General features: G+C 37.5%; 1 protein-coding gene and 1 non-coding gene across 2 annotated transcripts; both read left to right on the top strand.

Annotated features, from left to right (window-relative positions):
• The first annotated feature begins 4,430 nt into the window (after positions 1–4,430).
• On the top strand, positions 4,431–4,502 carry TRNAQ-CUG (transfer RNA glutamine (anticodon CUG)). The gene has a single exon. It is a non-coding gene; the product is annotated as a tRNA-Gln (tRNA).
• Positions 4,503–9,471: 4,969 nt separating this feature from the next.
• LOC132044538 (uncharacterized) lies at positions 9,472–14,888 on the top strand. The gene is made up of 9 exons (XM_059435041.1): positions 9,472–9,847; positions 10,570–10,776; positions 11,191–11,286; positions 11,390–11,510; positions 11,654–13,220; positions 13,316–13,481; positions 13,567–13,731; positions 13,819–13,971; positions 14,265–14,888. The coding sequence occupies exons 1-9, from the start codon at positions 9,620–9,622 to the stop codon at positions 14,463–14,465; spliced, it is 2,904 nt and encodes a 967-aa protein (XP_059291024.1). The 5' UTR covers positions 9,472–9,619; the 3' UTR covers positions 14,466–14,888.
• Positions 14,889–15,527: the final 639 nt, after the last annotated feature.

Genomic DNA, 15,527 nt, shown 5'->3' with positions numbered 1-15,527 from the left:
AATCCGGCACGTTCAAGATGTTCGGCGGCCCCGGGAACCAAATCTACGATTTGATTGAAATGGTCATTGAAGACATCAATATTGTACGCTTTTCTTGCTTTATAAAATTGAGATACGACCGCCCCATTGTGAAAGGTGGTTCTCGGATTTTCCCCTAGGTGCCTCATGTACAAAAACCATAATGACATGTAGGGAAGACAATTGAAACCGCCTTTTTGATACTTGGATGTCTATCGAAATTATGCACAACTCGGGGTATCCTCTATATAGCTTCTCATTTGTTCAAAAAAATATTTGTACGAAGCATCACACTCCTTGTCCACCACACAAAATGCCCTTTGGAAAAATATGATTCTCCGCGTCTTGTGCAGCTGCCGACAACAACACTCCTTCGTACTTGCTCCTCGAGAATGTCCCATCGATGACTATGACTTTTTTCATTTGTGCAAAACCAAGCATCCAAGCCTTATAGGCTACAAAAAAGTACTTGAACTTCCCATTTTCATCAACTTTCAATGCGTCTTACTTCTGGATTTGCGAACGAAGCATATAACGGTACGCGTCAAGCACCGCATACCCGTGCTCGTGTCCCCCTTGTCAAAGCCTTTGCAATCTCCATGCCCTTTCAGACCTTTCAATAACTTACCTTACAACCCAAATCCTACAGATTGATTGACTCATATCTTTTGTAGATGGGCCTTTACCGTAAGGAAACTTATCTTTGAAGTATTCACCAATGACTTTCGCAATAGCGTGTGGATTATGGCTCGTAATGTGCTCAGAACCACATGTGTGATGCTTTATGTAAGTTACGATACAAAAATGTCGAACTTAAAAGCTTCACGACCCTAAGCCACCACTTGCACTCCGGATGTACACATACGAAGCAATACACAGTACGCGAATTAATCACCTTCTTGATTCTAAAATCTTTCTTCAAGCAAGCAAGTTTCAACCAAGTGGCTAGTTCTTCCTTGTTCTTGAATGACATTCCTTTATAAAAACCTGTTTCATCATCTTGAACATGGCTAGATTGTATTGATTGTGTAGTGCCCGATGTATTGCTCGCAACTTCGGGTATAGGAATCGGGTCGGCCCCACTTCCATTATACGGGATATGCACATCCACCCCATCTAATTCATCATTTAACACATCTTGTTGGTCTTGAGATAAATTGTGGTTCTCTATCGGGCTTCCAACAACGTATACCCTTAAAATGGGCCTAGCTACATCATTCAAATAAGCACGCAAACGAACACGATCGGTTATCTTAAATGGCAAGACCCTACGATTTTCAAAAAGGTGCATGTAAGTGATGGCAAGATCTTTTGGTTCACAAGTTAATTCGCAATAGGTGATGATTAGGTTCACAAAATCATCGAACATAACATCTCTTTGGACGATCATCGCTATCGTCTCTAATGTGTCACTACCCTTCCATCGCCAAATATATCGATTGTTCTTCTCGATCCATTCACCATGGCAATCAACCCCTATTGTTATTGAGTCCCCCATTAGTGGTGTTCGAGGTACACGAAGATATTTTTTTTAACAAAAAATTGGTCATGAGAGTACATATCAATCTATAACAAAATGAAACAGCTACGGAGTTGTTCAATGATTATTGACTTGTTGGAACAAGTGGACTACTTGTTGCAACAAGTAATAAAATTGTTGCAACAAGTCACTAATCTGTTGGAGTCGGCTTCGGTTTTTGGGTCAATTTCAAACAAAAATTGAAGGCGACTCCAACAGATAGTTGAGTTGTTGCAACAAGTGGAACACTTTGTTGCAACAACTATACAACTTGTTGCGACAAGTCAATAATCTGTTGGAAGCGACTTGATTTTTTGGTTTTTGAAAAAAGAAGGCGACTCCAACGGATAGTTGAGTTGTTGCAACAAGTGGAATTTGTTGCAACAACTATACAACTTGTTGCGCAAGTCAAGTACGTTGGAAGCGACTTCGTTTTTTTTGACAAAAGCGTGGTTGATACGCAGTTGAGTTGTTGCAACAAGTGGAACACTGTTGCAACAACTATACAAATTGTTGCGGCAAGTCAATAATGCATTTTTTTTAGAAGCGGCTTCGGATTTTTTGGGTTACATTTCGGACAAGCGAAGGCGGCTCCAACGGATAGTTGAGTTGTTGCAACAAGTGGAATTTTGTTGCAACAACTATACAACTTGTTGCGGCAAGTCAATAATCTGTTGGAAGCGGCTTCGATTTTTTGGGTTGTTTCGGACAAAAGCGAAGCGGCTCCAACAGATAGTTGAGTTGTTGCAACAAGTGGAACACTGTTGCAACAACTATACAAATTGTTGCGGCAAGTCAATAATGCGTTGGAAGCAGCTTCGAGTTTTTGGGTGATAGTTGAGTTGTTGCAACAAGTGGAACACTTTGTTGCAACAACTATACAACTTGTTGCGGCAAGTCAATAATGCATTGGAAGCGGCTTCGGTTTTTTGGGTTTGTTTGACAAAAGCGAAAGCCGACTCAACAGATCGTTGAGTTGTTGCAACAAGTGGAATACTGTTGCAACAACTCACTAGTTGTTGCAGGTTATTTATTTAACAATTACAACAACTTCATAATCTGTTGTAGAAGTTGCAACAACCATATTATATGTTGCAACAACTACAACAGCTACTGTAAGTTGTTGAAAAATCAGTAGATTTATACCCAGGTGAAAAATTGAAATAAAACAACGTTGTTGTACTTACCAAATGAGCGGAAAACACTTATGAAGTAATTGCCAGTGCTACACCAACAAAATTCGATCAAAAAATTGCAAAATCGGGTGGTCACAGTTTTTTCTTTCTTGAGCAACAATGGCGGACGAAGAAGAAGAAGAAGAAAGCAAAACAATGGAATGAGTTATGAAGTAATTTCCGGTGCTACAAGAATGAAATCCAGTCAAAAAATTGCAAAATCAAGTGGTCTTGTTTTTTTCTTTCTTGAGCAAAAAAAGAAGAAGAAGAAGAAGAAGAAGAAGAAGAAGAAGAAGAAGAAGAAGAAAAGAAGCAAAAAGAATAAGAAGAAGAAGCAAGAAGAAGAAGACGTCAAAGTGTTAAAAATAAACGAAGCAAAAAAAGCTTGGGGTTAAAATGTTAAAAATGGTGGAAATCACTAATCCAAAGTTTATCACCTTTACAATTAAAAAAATAAAATATTTTGGCGCGTTATTTTGGCTCTGGTGCTAGGGTTTATATGGGTTGGGTCAAAGTGTTAAAAATAAAACTTGGGGGCAAAGTGTAAAAAATAAAGCTTGGGGTTAAAATGTTAAAAATATAACTTTACGGTTGGTAGTGAGTCAAATTTCTCTAATCACTAATCCAAAGTTTATTTATTTGATGTCGCATGCATTTGAATACATGCAACCTTATTTTCTTTGAATACATGTGTATTCAAAATGATCGTATTCCAGTATTTAAATACACGAAGGATCTGTATATTCTAGTGTATTTATATATTAATGTATCCTTTTGTTTTGGTTGTATTTGAATGTATTCGAGCTCTGATTAGCAAGGTCATCGCCGGACGTCACAAAGTTGAATGTATTTGACTGTATTTGGATCTATGTGAGCTGTCGCTGGTAGCATTTCGTTGCTATAGAGTGTATTCGGGTATTCAAAAACGTAAATCGGTTGTATAAAAAACAATGATAGGGGTAAATTTGTACACAAATAACAAAATTTTAGATTCACTGTATTTACTCAAAATAATCATATACAAACATATGTACATAGATCACTCAAATAACATATACAGTCAAATACATCTAGTTTGCCCAAAAATACAATCAGTCAAATACATAACTTATATCTACACTCAAAAAATGACGAATACACACAAATTTGAGATACAAGAAGGAGAAGAAGCCATGAAATCGGGTCAGAGATATAAAAATTCCTCTTAAAATTGAGAAAATGCACTCAGATGGATGAATACAAACGGTGACGGTAGTGGTAGCGCCGGTGGTGCGGATGGTATCTTCGTCCAGATCCAATGATGAGCAGGTATTACCGAGAGAGAAGAGAGAGGGAACCGAGAGAGAGAGGTGAGAGCCGAAGGAGAAAAGAGAGGGAACGAAAAGAGAGAGAGAGAGAGAGAGAGAGAGAGAGAGAGAGGTGAGGGAGAAGAGAGATCTGGAAGCGTGTAGTTTGCCCAAAACGTATAGCTACGAACGGTAAATTGAAAATTCACTGTAGCTACTAAAAGTAATTAAATTAAATAGCAGTTATTAACAATAAATACCTCTTAGAGTTAGATATGACATGTAAAATTTCCAACAAAATATTTATTTAAGATTTTTAGTGTATAAAAATTAAACGGCAATTCATCAAACTGGCATGGAAAGAAAAAAATTTGTGCTACTGGACGCCATTCTGAGACACTATAAAATAATGTTGCGTGTTACCACCAATCTGGTCCCGTGGTCTAGTGGTCAGGACATTGGACTCTGAATCCAGTAACCCGAGTTCAAATCTCGGCGGGACCTTTTCAGTGTCCTTTTTTTCCTTTTTTATGGTTTTTGTTTTTTTAATGCATAAAACAAAGATTATCATGCAGCAACATAATTCATAACAGTTGTAAAACTATCAAAGATAAGTAAAGATATACAATCTTGATAGGTTTACCTAGATTTGCCAATTATTAATGTGAGCAACCTGGGAAACCAATCTGTACTAATCTCTCATTTTCTGGAGTAAATCTAAAGAAACAAAACCTACATGAGGCTACATCAATCACTAAACATTTCTTTTAACAAATTTGCCTATTTTATAAATAGATGTATGGTATCAGATGTGGTATTATTTTATACCATGTTTGGTTAACATTTTGGGGCATGTATAACTAATACATGGATTATTTAATACACCAAAGGATGTATTATCTTATCCCACCACCACCACCATGGGATAACTTATCCATGGATAAAAAACTAAAATGACAAAATTGGCCTTGTTTTGTTCGTGAAACCTATAAAGGTCAAGCATCTAAGGGTATAATTGTAACAAATTATTTTTAAGCTTTAAAAATAAATAAATATTCAAATGGTATCTTTTGTGTCCAATTTTAGTGCAATGAACCAAACACCCAACAAAAATAATCCTTGTATTACTAATCCCTATATTACTAATTCTTGCGTTATTAATCCATGTATAACTTATCTTTGAACCAAACGACCCCTAAATAGCTCAGCTTGATGCAAAATTTGTAGAGGGTTTCAAAATTATGTATTTTCTTGGCTAAAGAAAGAGATTACTCGATCTATTTTCATACCGCTTATGATGTATATGTTAACGCAGACATTCATTTCATATATTGTCCACTTAAAGATTGCTAAGAATGCTACGTTTTATAATCACTCCATCCACATACAGTTACACAATTTCCATAACCATTAATTATTATCACAAAATCATCATCATCAGCACCCACCATCATTGTGCAACCTCCATCAACCGCCATGACCATGTAAATTAAGACTTCATTTCTAAGAAGGAGAAGATGCCCAAGGAATAGAGGTGGAGTACAATGGTTCCATTGTACAAGAACAAAGGCGACATTCAAAGTTGCAATAACTATAGAGGTATCAAGATGCTAAGCCACACTATGAAAGTGTGGGAAAGGGTGGTGAAGATGAGGGTGACGAGAGGCGTGTCCATTTCAGAGAACCAGTTAGAATTCATGCCGAGGCCCTCAACTACAGAAGCTATTCATCATGTAAGGAGACTGGTGGAGTAGTATAGGGAGAGGAAGAGGGACTTACACATGATTTTCATCGACCTAGAAAAGGCTTACAACAAAGTATCAAGAGAGGTCTTATAGAGATGGTTAGAGGCTAGAGGTGTACCTGTGGCATACATTAGGGCGATCAAGGGCATGTATAAGGCAGCCAAGACCAGGATAAGGACAGTGGGAGGAGACTCGGAGCACTTCCTAGTGGAGATGGGGTTACACCAGGGATAAACTCTTAGCCTATTTTTATTTGCCTTAGTGATGGATAGTTTGACGCGGCAAATTCAAGGTGAGGTGCCATGGTGTATATTATTCACAGATGACATAGTTTTGATTGACGAGACTCACAGCGGAGTGAACGCTAAGCTGGAGGTTTGGAGATAAACTCTGGAGTCTAAAGGTTCAAGTTTAGTAGGACCAAGACAGAGTACTTGGAGTGCGAGTTCAGTGACGTGACACATGAGGCCGGCATGGAAGTGAGGCTTGGTACCTAGGCCATCCAAAAGAAAGGAAGTTTCAAGTATCTTGGGTCTATTATACAAGGAAATGGGGATATTGACGATGATATCATACATTGTATTGGTGCAGAGTGGATGAAAAAGAGGCTCGCTTCAGGAGTGCTGTGTGATAAGAAGGTGACACCAAAACTTAAAGGCAGGTTCTACAAAGTGGTAGTGAGCTGACCTTGTTGTATGGGGTGGAGTGTTGGGCAGTCAATAACTCTCACGTTCAAAAGATGAAAGTTACGGAAATGAGAATACTTCGATGGATATGTGGGAGCACCAGGAGAGATAGGATTAGGAATGAAAACATCCGAGATAAGGTGTGAGTGGCATCGGTAGAGGATACGATGCTAGAAGCAAGGCTGAGATGGTTTGGGCATGTGAAGAGGAGAGACACAAATGCCCCAGTGCGGAGGTGTGAGAGGTTGGCTATGGATGGTTTCAGAAGAGGTAGATGTAGGCTGAAGAAGTATTGAGAAGAGGTGCTTAGACATGACATGACACAGTTTCAGCTTAGCAAGGACATGACCTTAGATAGGAGGTTATGGAGGACTCCGATTAGGGTAGAAGGCTAGTTGGTAGTCCCGAGTAACCCTTCGTTCTAGTAATCGTAGTTTTGATCTATAGTTTATTGTCTTTTGATTCCTGCTACTATATGTTGTTTCTTGTACTTCGATTATCTTATTTATCTGTGGTAGCCACTGCTCCTTTTTTTAGACTGCTTTATCATGGCTTTTTCGCTTTCACTAGTTTCATTTTCATGTTGCTTTGAACTGCTTGTGCTTATCTGACCTTTTTTTAGTCATGTTTTCTCTTGGTAGGGTCTTTCGGAAAAAACCTCCCTATCTTCCGAGGTAGGGATAAGGTCTGTGTTCACTTTACCCTCTCCAGACCCCACATTGTGGGACTTCACTGAGTATGTTGTTGTAATATTTAATTTAAGATTAGACATATTCAGATATGCGAGAAAACAAACCAGCTTAATATTAAATGTTTAGTTTTAGCTATCTTAGTTAAGCTATGCGTTTGGACGTGAATTAGTTTATATTTGAAAAAGAAAATAATCAAAGTTGAAAATGTGCTTAGACATTAATACAAATAGAGCTGTCAAAACCGACTGGCCCAGTCCATCCGGGCTAGCCCACGCGTGCTGTGGAATTTGACGGGCCAGGTCGGGTTGGCCCATCATTTTGATGGGACTTAAAACAACTATCCCAGCTCAGCCCATCACCATGTGGGCTGCGGACCTGGTCAAGCAAATAATACATGGTGTTACTACTTGCTAATCAAGTCTCAAATCCACAAATGAAATAATTCTAATAATACTTATTCAGTTTGGCTTCAAGTAAAGATTTGATTGTACAATCAATATGAAATCTCTGCCATTCTATGCAAATATCTTGGGGACAACCGCACGATAAAACGATGTTGTTGGACATAAAGGTTCTGTTAAACTGAATGACTTTTAACATTGTTAACATACCAATAACTGATATTACTCGAACCAAATAAAGATACTCCTTACGTCTCAATTTATAAGAGGCTGTTTGATTGAGGACAAAGTTTAAGAAAGAACGAAATAAAGACTTTTGAATCTTGTAGACATTTAAAACATGACAAAGAAATTTTTGTGGCTAGAAATCATTTCATTAAGAGTAAAATGGGATGTTAGAGTTAAATTGTTGCTAAATATAGAAATGTGTCATTCTTGTTAGGACAAACTAAAAAAGAAAGAGTGCCATATAAATTGAAACGGAGGAAGTATTAATAAATATATGATGGTTTAAGTATACTCTGAGTTTGAACTCCTCTTGTTATTTTTAGTACTGTACTATCTTTTTATTTTTTATTTAATTTTTTGTTTGGCCAACCCATTATCGCTTAAGCCCACGGGCCAACGGGCTTTTCCGGACCGGGCTAAAAAGCCTCGTTCTTAAATGGGTTCCAAAAATCTTATCCCAATCCTATTAGATTATGGATTGGGTTGGGTCGGCCCAACGGGCCTAGCCCATATTGACGGCTAGGGGTGTACATGAACCCGGTTGGTTCGGATTTTTCAAATACCAAATCAAACCAAATGCGTTGGGTTTTTAAATTTATAAACCAAACCAAACTAATAAAATTCGAGTTTTTCAACTTCCATTTTTCTCGGGTTATTCGGTTTTTTCGATTTTTTCGGGTTTTTTCCCAAAAAAGTCTTCATACAAAACATATGACTTTTACTTCAAATATTTCGTTAGTCCTTGTAAGATTAAACTATATAACTAAGGTGTTTCTTAAGAAAATAATTCAAAATGTGAGATGGGTGATGACATCGTATTGAAATATTCAACAAAAAAGATACTAAAATCGGTTAAAATAAGTATTGCTAATTAATAAGCCATAAAGAAAATGACTTTAATCTAAATACTAAGTTATGCTAAAATAAGTACGGCTAATAAGTATTAATTACATGACAAAGAAAAAAATTAAGCTATGTATTTTTATGCTCTAAATCAATTATGCAAAACTAAAGAATAGATATCCAACATTACTGTTATTCCTAGTGTTAGAATTGAATTTCTTTTGTTAGCATTAGTGTTGAGTTGGTTTTGAGTTGGACTTTATTTGAGTTACTAACATCCATGGCATATAAAACTTATTGACATTCAAAATTCTAAGTTCAAGCTTAAAATAATATGATAAAAGACAAAAAAAACTATGAAAAAATTTAGGAAATATTTACACATTACATTACAAATAAATATTTTTATGTATAAAATATTTTAAAAATCGAATACACGTAATGTCGGGTCGGTTTGGTTCGGTATGACTTTTTTTAGCTAAAACCAAACCAAACCAATTACGGTCGGGTTTTTTTTTTTTTCAACACCAAACCAAGTCAAACCAAACCACTACTTGGTTTTTTTTTCTCGGTTTGATTCGGTTTATCGGTTTGGTGCGGTTTGTCGGTTTGCTTTGTACACCCCTATTGACGGCTCTAGATTCATACAAATTTGAATATATGAATAAAAATTTGAAAAGCTCCTAAAACCTTTTTTTCAAAGTTCAAATATTTGACAAACAAACGTATTTAATATAATCTTCAAATGTTATTTCATAGGAGTTTTTTTTAGAGAAAAAATGATCGAATTTAGCATTGAATCCCCGGAAAATAAGCAGCTTCTGCCTAAATAAAACACTGAAAAATAATTTCAAGAATTGACTTTCATTTCTTTCTCTCTCTCTTGGAAACAAAGGAGAAAAAAGGAAGCTTGTCCATGGGGATCATTTCTACAACCTTCAGAGGCTTAATTCTACTAATTTTTTGAGTTTTTAAGGAGGAAAAAAAAAACATTTTTCTCTCATTATTTGAGTGTTGAAAATTTGAATGTTCTTCATCATCTTTTTCCTCCTACATTGTTTGAATTTCATCTATTCATTTATTGTTGCTGCTCAACAATTTTTTTCTTCAGAAAAATCTTGGTTTCTAATTTTCATAACCAACAAAGGTGCATTTTTTATTAGAACTTGTTATTATAATTGGTTGCAAATGCAATCAGGGGAATGTCCTGTTGTGGCTCCTCATTTCCCCCCCGGGAAACTCTCTACATTTGAGGTACATTATTCTTTCACTTTTTTCCTTTTAATTTCTGACATTTCTGCATTTGACATGAATAGAAAAAAAGAAAAAAATAAACATCTTAATGGTTCTGTGTTTAATTTCCATTTATGCTTCCCAGTTTTCTGGGGTTGTGAATTGTGACTCTCCTGACCATTGTTCATAATCAATTTTATCATATGACCAAAACGCATTGAAAACGGAATGTTCGAATTATGTGATCACCTCATCTAAAAGCTTAAATTGTTAGACTAGACATAACACACTTTTAATTACTTAATTATGTTTTTAACACGTCCTCTTTCATGGAGGCCTGACTCTTTTTCTTAGGCCAAGCACGTTAAAGTTCTTTTTGATAATGAGTGACGATGAGGCTACCATGTACTTAAAATCTATGTCTACTATAATATCATGGTGAATTTTATCATTGCCTTATATAAAATCTTAAGCTGCTAAATAAAGCATACTTTTAATTATTTAATTATGTTTGGACTCGGAAACTTCCACGCAACCATAGTGTAGGACTACTTCGATAAGAATAGTCTGTACCTCAATGTTTTTGTTACATATTTACCTCAAAATATGAAAATGTTCATCTTGTATTTGGTCATATCAATGATCTTCCTGTCATAGAGTAAATTCAACAGATTAAAGCACTCAAAAAGTTGCATTTTCCAGAATTGATACCACATCACTAACAATAACTTTTATATTTCCAGGAAAATGACATGCATGAAACCGGAAAAACATCCTCCATAATAGTATCAAAAAGTTCTAATGCAAGTGCAACAAAAGGCTCCAGAGTTCACAATTCATGTGGGGTGGCGGACAACTTTGTAATAATGACAGCCCTCAGGAGCAAGACCCTCACCTTGAGAGACTTGCTTGACCTATCGCCTTGTTTTGGCTCTGCATCTGTAAATGAGGTAATTTTTCTGTCACTACTGATGCAATTCGCGGAGTTTAAACTACAAAAAAAAAGATGGATTAAATACGAACTTCATCGCTAAATTGCTCGTAGCTAATAGAATGTTTTGATAATCCATCGGTAAGGAGGATTAGCGACGGATTTTGTTGTTCAGCCGCAGAATCGTCGCTAATTCCTATTTTTTAGTAGTTACTAATAACTTCTCCGCCTCTCTACCCCACAAAGGTTGGGTTAAGGTATGTGTATATCCCACCTTCCCCAGGCCCCACTTGTGGGATTACACTGGGAATGTTGTTGTAAAAATAACTTCTTCACTAAAACCTCCGCAAATAGACGTTTGCTGTATTTGTAGCGTTCAGACAGGAACATTGGCAAAGTCTTTTTAACTCCTCTTATGAATATTTTTTGACAGCTACTGATATTGACCTTGAAGGATCTACATAAAATGTACCCTTCCATCACTCCGGATATTCCATTGTCCAATATTGATGGAGCAGGAATGGATCAGGTTATCTATTTACTCGTTGAGTTGTGTATTATACACCAAACTGTTTTTTACCTACTGCAGATCGTGACCAACTTTGATCACTAAATTATCATGTATATATCAGGCACTACAATGCTTTTGTGATACTCTAAAATCAATCGGGGCAATATGGACGCGTGATGATGAATTCATAATGAGATTGAATGAGGAATACAGTCAACTACATAACGATCTAAGGCGTTATGGTACGTCATAATGTTACGTAGACATTTAATGGCAAATGTTGCGCCTTTTTTATTCACCTCTTTGCTCTGAGTACTATTGTTGACTTGTGTTGTAGCTATGATGTTTTATCTACTTAATTATATCTATAACAATTACTGTTCAGGATTGGTATTGCTTGATGAGATGATTAAGCTAGCCACTGAAAGGGTGTTTGATTTGATGGACGAGGATGACCAGACAAGAGATGAAAGTTCTCCATCGGACGCATTAGGCAGGGCTCAGTCGGAGACTCACTCGAGCAACGGGTCCTCCCTCTCAAGCCCTCCACCTACGCCAACTTCAGTCCTCTCCGAGCTAGTAACTAGTGCTTCACAGAAGAGTAAACTCAAGGTTCAAGAAACTGAGAAGCTGAACCCTATTGATGTACAACGCCTCTATTTCAACTTGCTCCCTTATGCAATAGCTCAAGATCCAAATTATGTTGTTCAGCTAACAACCAACTTTAGTGAACAAAAATCAGAAATACAAGCAAAGCTAGGTTCTGAAGTGAAAGCAGGGGATGATTATGAATTTGGCCAAGATTTTGAAATGCTGGACTCACCAGATATTCTACTCGCTGATATGGACAATGTATCAGAAAATAGAGGAACATCCACATTATCTTCAAATGTCATAAAGTCACCACCTTTGACATCAAGAAACATAGTAACACCTCCGTCTCCACCCCCACCACCACCAATGACATCAAGAAACATAGTAACACCTCCGCCTCCACCCCCACCGCATCCCATGATGGCGCCTGAACCACCTACGTCGCCACCAAAGGCAACAACAAATATAGTAACAACACTTCCACCTCCACCACCTCCCATGACATCCAGAAATGTAATAGCACCTCCGTCTCCACCACCACCCCCATCACATCCCATGATGGTGCCTCCACCACCTCCATCACAACCTAAGACAACAGAAAATATAATAACACTTCCACCTCCTCCACCCCCGCCTCCATCGCAACCTAAGACAACGACAAAAATAATAACACTTCCACCTCCTCCACCGCCACCTCCATCGCTACCTAAGACAAAAACAAATATACTAACACTTCCACCTCCTCCACCACCACCTAAGACAACAACAAATATAATAACACTTCCACCTCCTCCACCACCACCTTCATCGCCACTCAAGACAACATCAAATATAATAACAGTCCCACCTCCTCCACCGCCACCTCCATCGCCACTTAATACAACATCAAATATAATAACAATTCCACCTCCTCCACCGCCACCTCCATCGCCACCTAAGAAAACAACAAATATAGTAACACTTCCACCTCATCCACCGCCACCTCCCATGACATCCAGAAGTGTAATATCACCTCCGCCTCCACCACCACCTACCATCGGATCAAAGGGTATGACACCTCCACCCCCACCTCCACCGATGGCTTCAAATGGAGGTGTGCCAGCACCACCTCCACCCATGCCAATGGGAAAAAGACCTGCACCTCCACCACCACTAGGGTTTATGGGTGTGTTACGAGTTAAGAGAGCAGCCACTAAATTGAAAAGATCAACCCAAATGGGTAATCTTTATCGACTTCTCAAGAACCAACTTGAAGGCTCTAGTTTAGATAGTAAATCATATCACCGAATGGGAAAAGTTGGTAACTCAGCAGGAGGTAAACAGGGAATGGCTGATGCATTAGCAGAGATGACAAAGAGGTAATCTTGTTAAAAAGCCTCACCTGTTATTTGGTGGGACATTGCATTTTTCAGAAGTTTAAGTTGTATTTTAAAATGTGCAATGTTTGTATCAGGTCAGCATATTTCCATCAAATTGAAGAGGATGTTAAAAATTACGCTAAAACAATCAAGGAGATAAGCACAGCCATTGCTTCTTTTAAAACTTCAGATATGTCCGAGCTCATTAAATTCCACGACTATGTAGAATCTCACCTTGAGAAATTAACTGATGAATCGCAGGTTCATATTCATATATATCTACTTTCTTCATATTTCTGCCATTATCCCCATATCACCTGTTGCCTATAAAGTTTTCTTGCTACAGGTGCTAGCAAGATTCGAAGATTTTCCTACCAAAAAGTTGGAAGAACTGAGGATGGCAGCAGCATTATATTCCAAGTTAGACACAATCGCCACTACTCTGAAAAATTGGCCGATAGTCTCACCTGTTGGCGAACACCTTGACAAAGCTGAGAGCTACTTTAACAAGGTAAAATTACTAAGTTCCTGAATCTAAATACCCTCATTTCTCAGCTGCTTATCACAACAGCTCTTAACAAATAGTTCTGTCACGTAGATGAAAGTAGAAATCGACACACTGGAACGAACAAAAGACGAGGAGGCCAAGAAATTTATAAGCCATAACATTCATTTTGATTTCGGCATCCTCGTGCGTATCAAAGAGTTAATGGTTGACATTTCCTCAAACTGCATGGAACTTGTCATGAAGGTTAGTAGAATGTAGTAATATGTAGTATGCAGTAATTAAGGGTAAAAACTTTGCGGTACCCGGTGTTTATGCCAAACCAATGAATGCACCACATCTGAGGGAACATACACAATTATCACTTCAAATGATTAATTAATGTATATTTTAACTTCATTAAATCATTTAACTATAGTAAGTTGCATTGATTTGGTGTAAACACCTGGTGCGGGTAAGTATTTACCTTCTGGTAAAAATTGTTGGCCCTGATAGTTTGGTTAATGTTTTTTAAAATAAATACCGGAATGTCAAATCAGGAGAGGAGAGAAGAAGAGACAAGGGAAGACAGAAGAGGTGGATCGAAAAATGATGGGCGCAAAAAGGAATCACGTAAACAGCTATGGAAGGCCTTCCAGTTCGCGTTCAGAGTCTATAGTTTTGCAGGTGGGCAAGATGACCGCGCTGACAAGTTGACAAAGGAATTGGCTCAAGAGATCCAAACATATCCTAATCAATAGACATATAGTTATGCCCAGAGGCAGATGGAGCTTTTGAACGATCGGTTTGACAAACTGAACCTAATATTTTTGACAACAACAACAACATACCCAAGATAATCCCACCAAGTGTGGTCTGAGGAGGGTAGAGCTTTCGACATGGAATATAAATATTTACTGGAAAAAAAAACTAAAATTCAAGAAATATTAGATTTTAAACGCATAATTTTAGAAGTACAGCGAGTTCAGTGGTTAAAATATCAATTTTGTTTAGACTGCTAGTGGAATTGAGCAAAACTCTATGCTTATGATATACGTCCCATCTTAGTAACTGTTTTGTAGCGTGTTAGTAGCATCAGATTGTCTATTCTTTTGTAATGAAATTATAAGAGAGACTTGTAACTTCAGTATTTGCCTAGTTTCTGCAAGATATATTCTTTTCTAGTTTAGTCACAGTATTTGCTATGAGTATGGAGGCGAATGTTATATATCAATTTTCTATTCCTCAAATTATGCTCTTCGATGTTTGTGGGAAGTCCTGAGCGATTATAGATTGATTCTGCAAACTCTGTTTTCAGCATTTGCTACTTGATGCAACTAAGAATAGTATAACCAGTGTTGGCAAACTTCACATAAAAAGGCTGTCTGCTTCTCCACAGCTTCTTCTTTTTCTTCAACTTTGCTGCTAAAACCTGCAAGAAGAATTAGAAGAAGCGCAAGTGTTGTCATTGAAGTTCAGTCGGAAGCAGTGAAAGGGGCATCATTCTAATCAGGGCTATGCCAACTTCAGACATTGCGTTTGAAGTTAGACTTGGTAGTTCAAACTTCATAGAGGTCTGAAGTTGGGACTGTCCAAGCCTAATTTCAGTCTAAAAAGTTTAAAGTTCGAAAGTGCACAAGCAATATACCAACTTTAGACATACTGAAGTTAATTCTAAATTGGCTAAACATTAAATACTTTGTGATTTTCCGCTATCCCTTCAATAGCAATCCTCCAAGTAGGCATCTGTGCACTTCCCAAACCACTAATAGATATGGAATGGATGAGATCTCTCCATCATTAATCAGAGGTCTAAAGTTCGA

This window comes from Lycium ferocissimum, unplaced genomic scaffold, assembly GCF_029784015.1.
Source record: "Lycium ferocissimum isolate CSIRO_LF1 unplaced genomic scaffold, AGI_CSIRO_Lferr_CH_V1 ctg473, whole genome shotgun sequence".
Taxonomy (NCBI): domain Eukaryota; kingdom Viridiplantae; phylum Streptophyta; class Magnoliopsida; order Solanales; family Solanaceae; genus Lycium; species Lycium ferocissimum.
The sequence above is the reverse complement of the archived record's forward strand: the minus strand, read 5'-3'. Positions and strand labels throughout refer to the sequence as shown.

Excerpts from the sequence above, each read along its gene's own strand:
- LOC132044538 (XM_059435041.1), top strand. The coding sequence starts at position 9,620 with ATGTTCTTCATCATCTTTTTCCTCCTACATTGTTTGAATTTCATCTAT. Across the intron at positions 13,732-13,818 it reads CTGAGAGCTACTTTAACAAG|ATGAAAGTAGAAATCGACAC; the intron begins GTAAAATTACTA and ends TCTGTCACGTAG. Across the intron at positions 13,972-14,264 it reads GCATGGAACTTGTCATGAAG|GAGAGGAGAGAAGAAGAGAC; the intron begins GTTAGTAGAATG and ends ATGTCAAATCAG.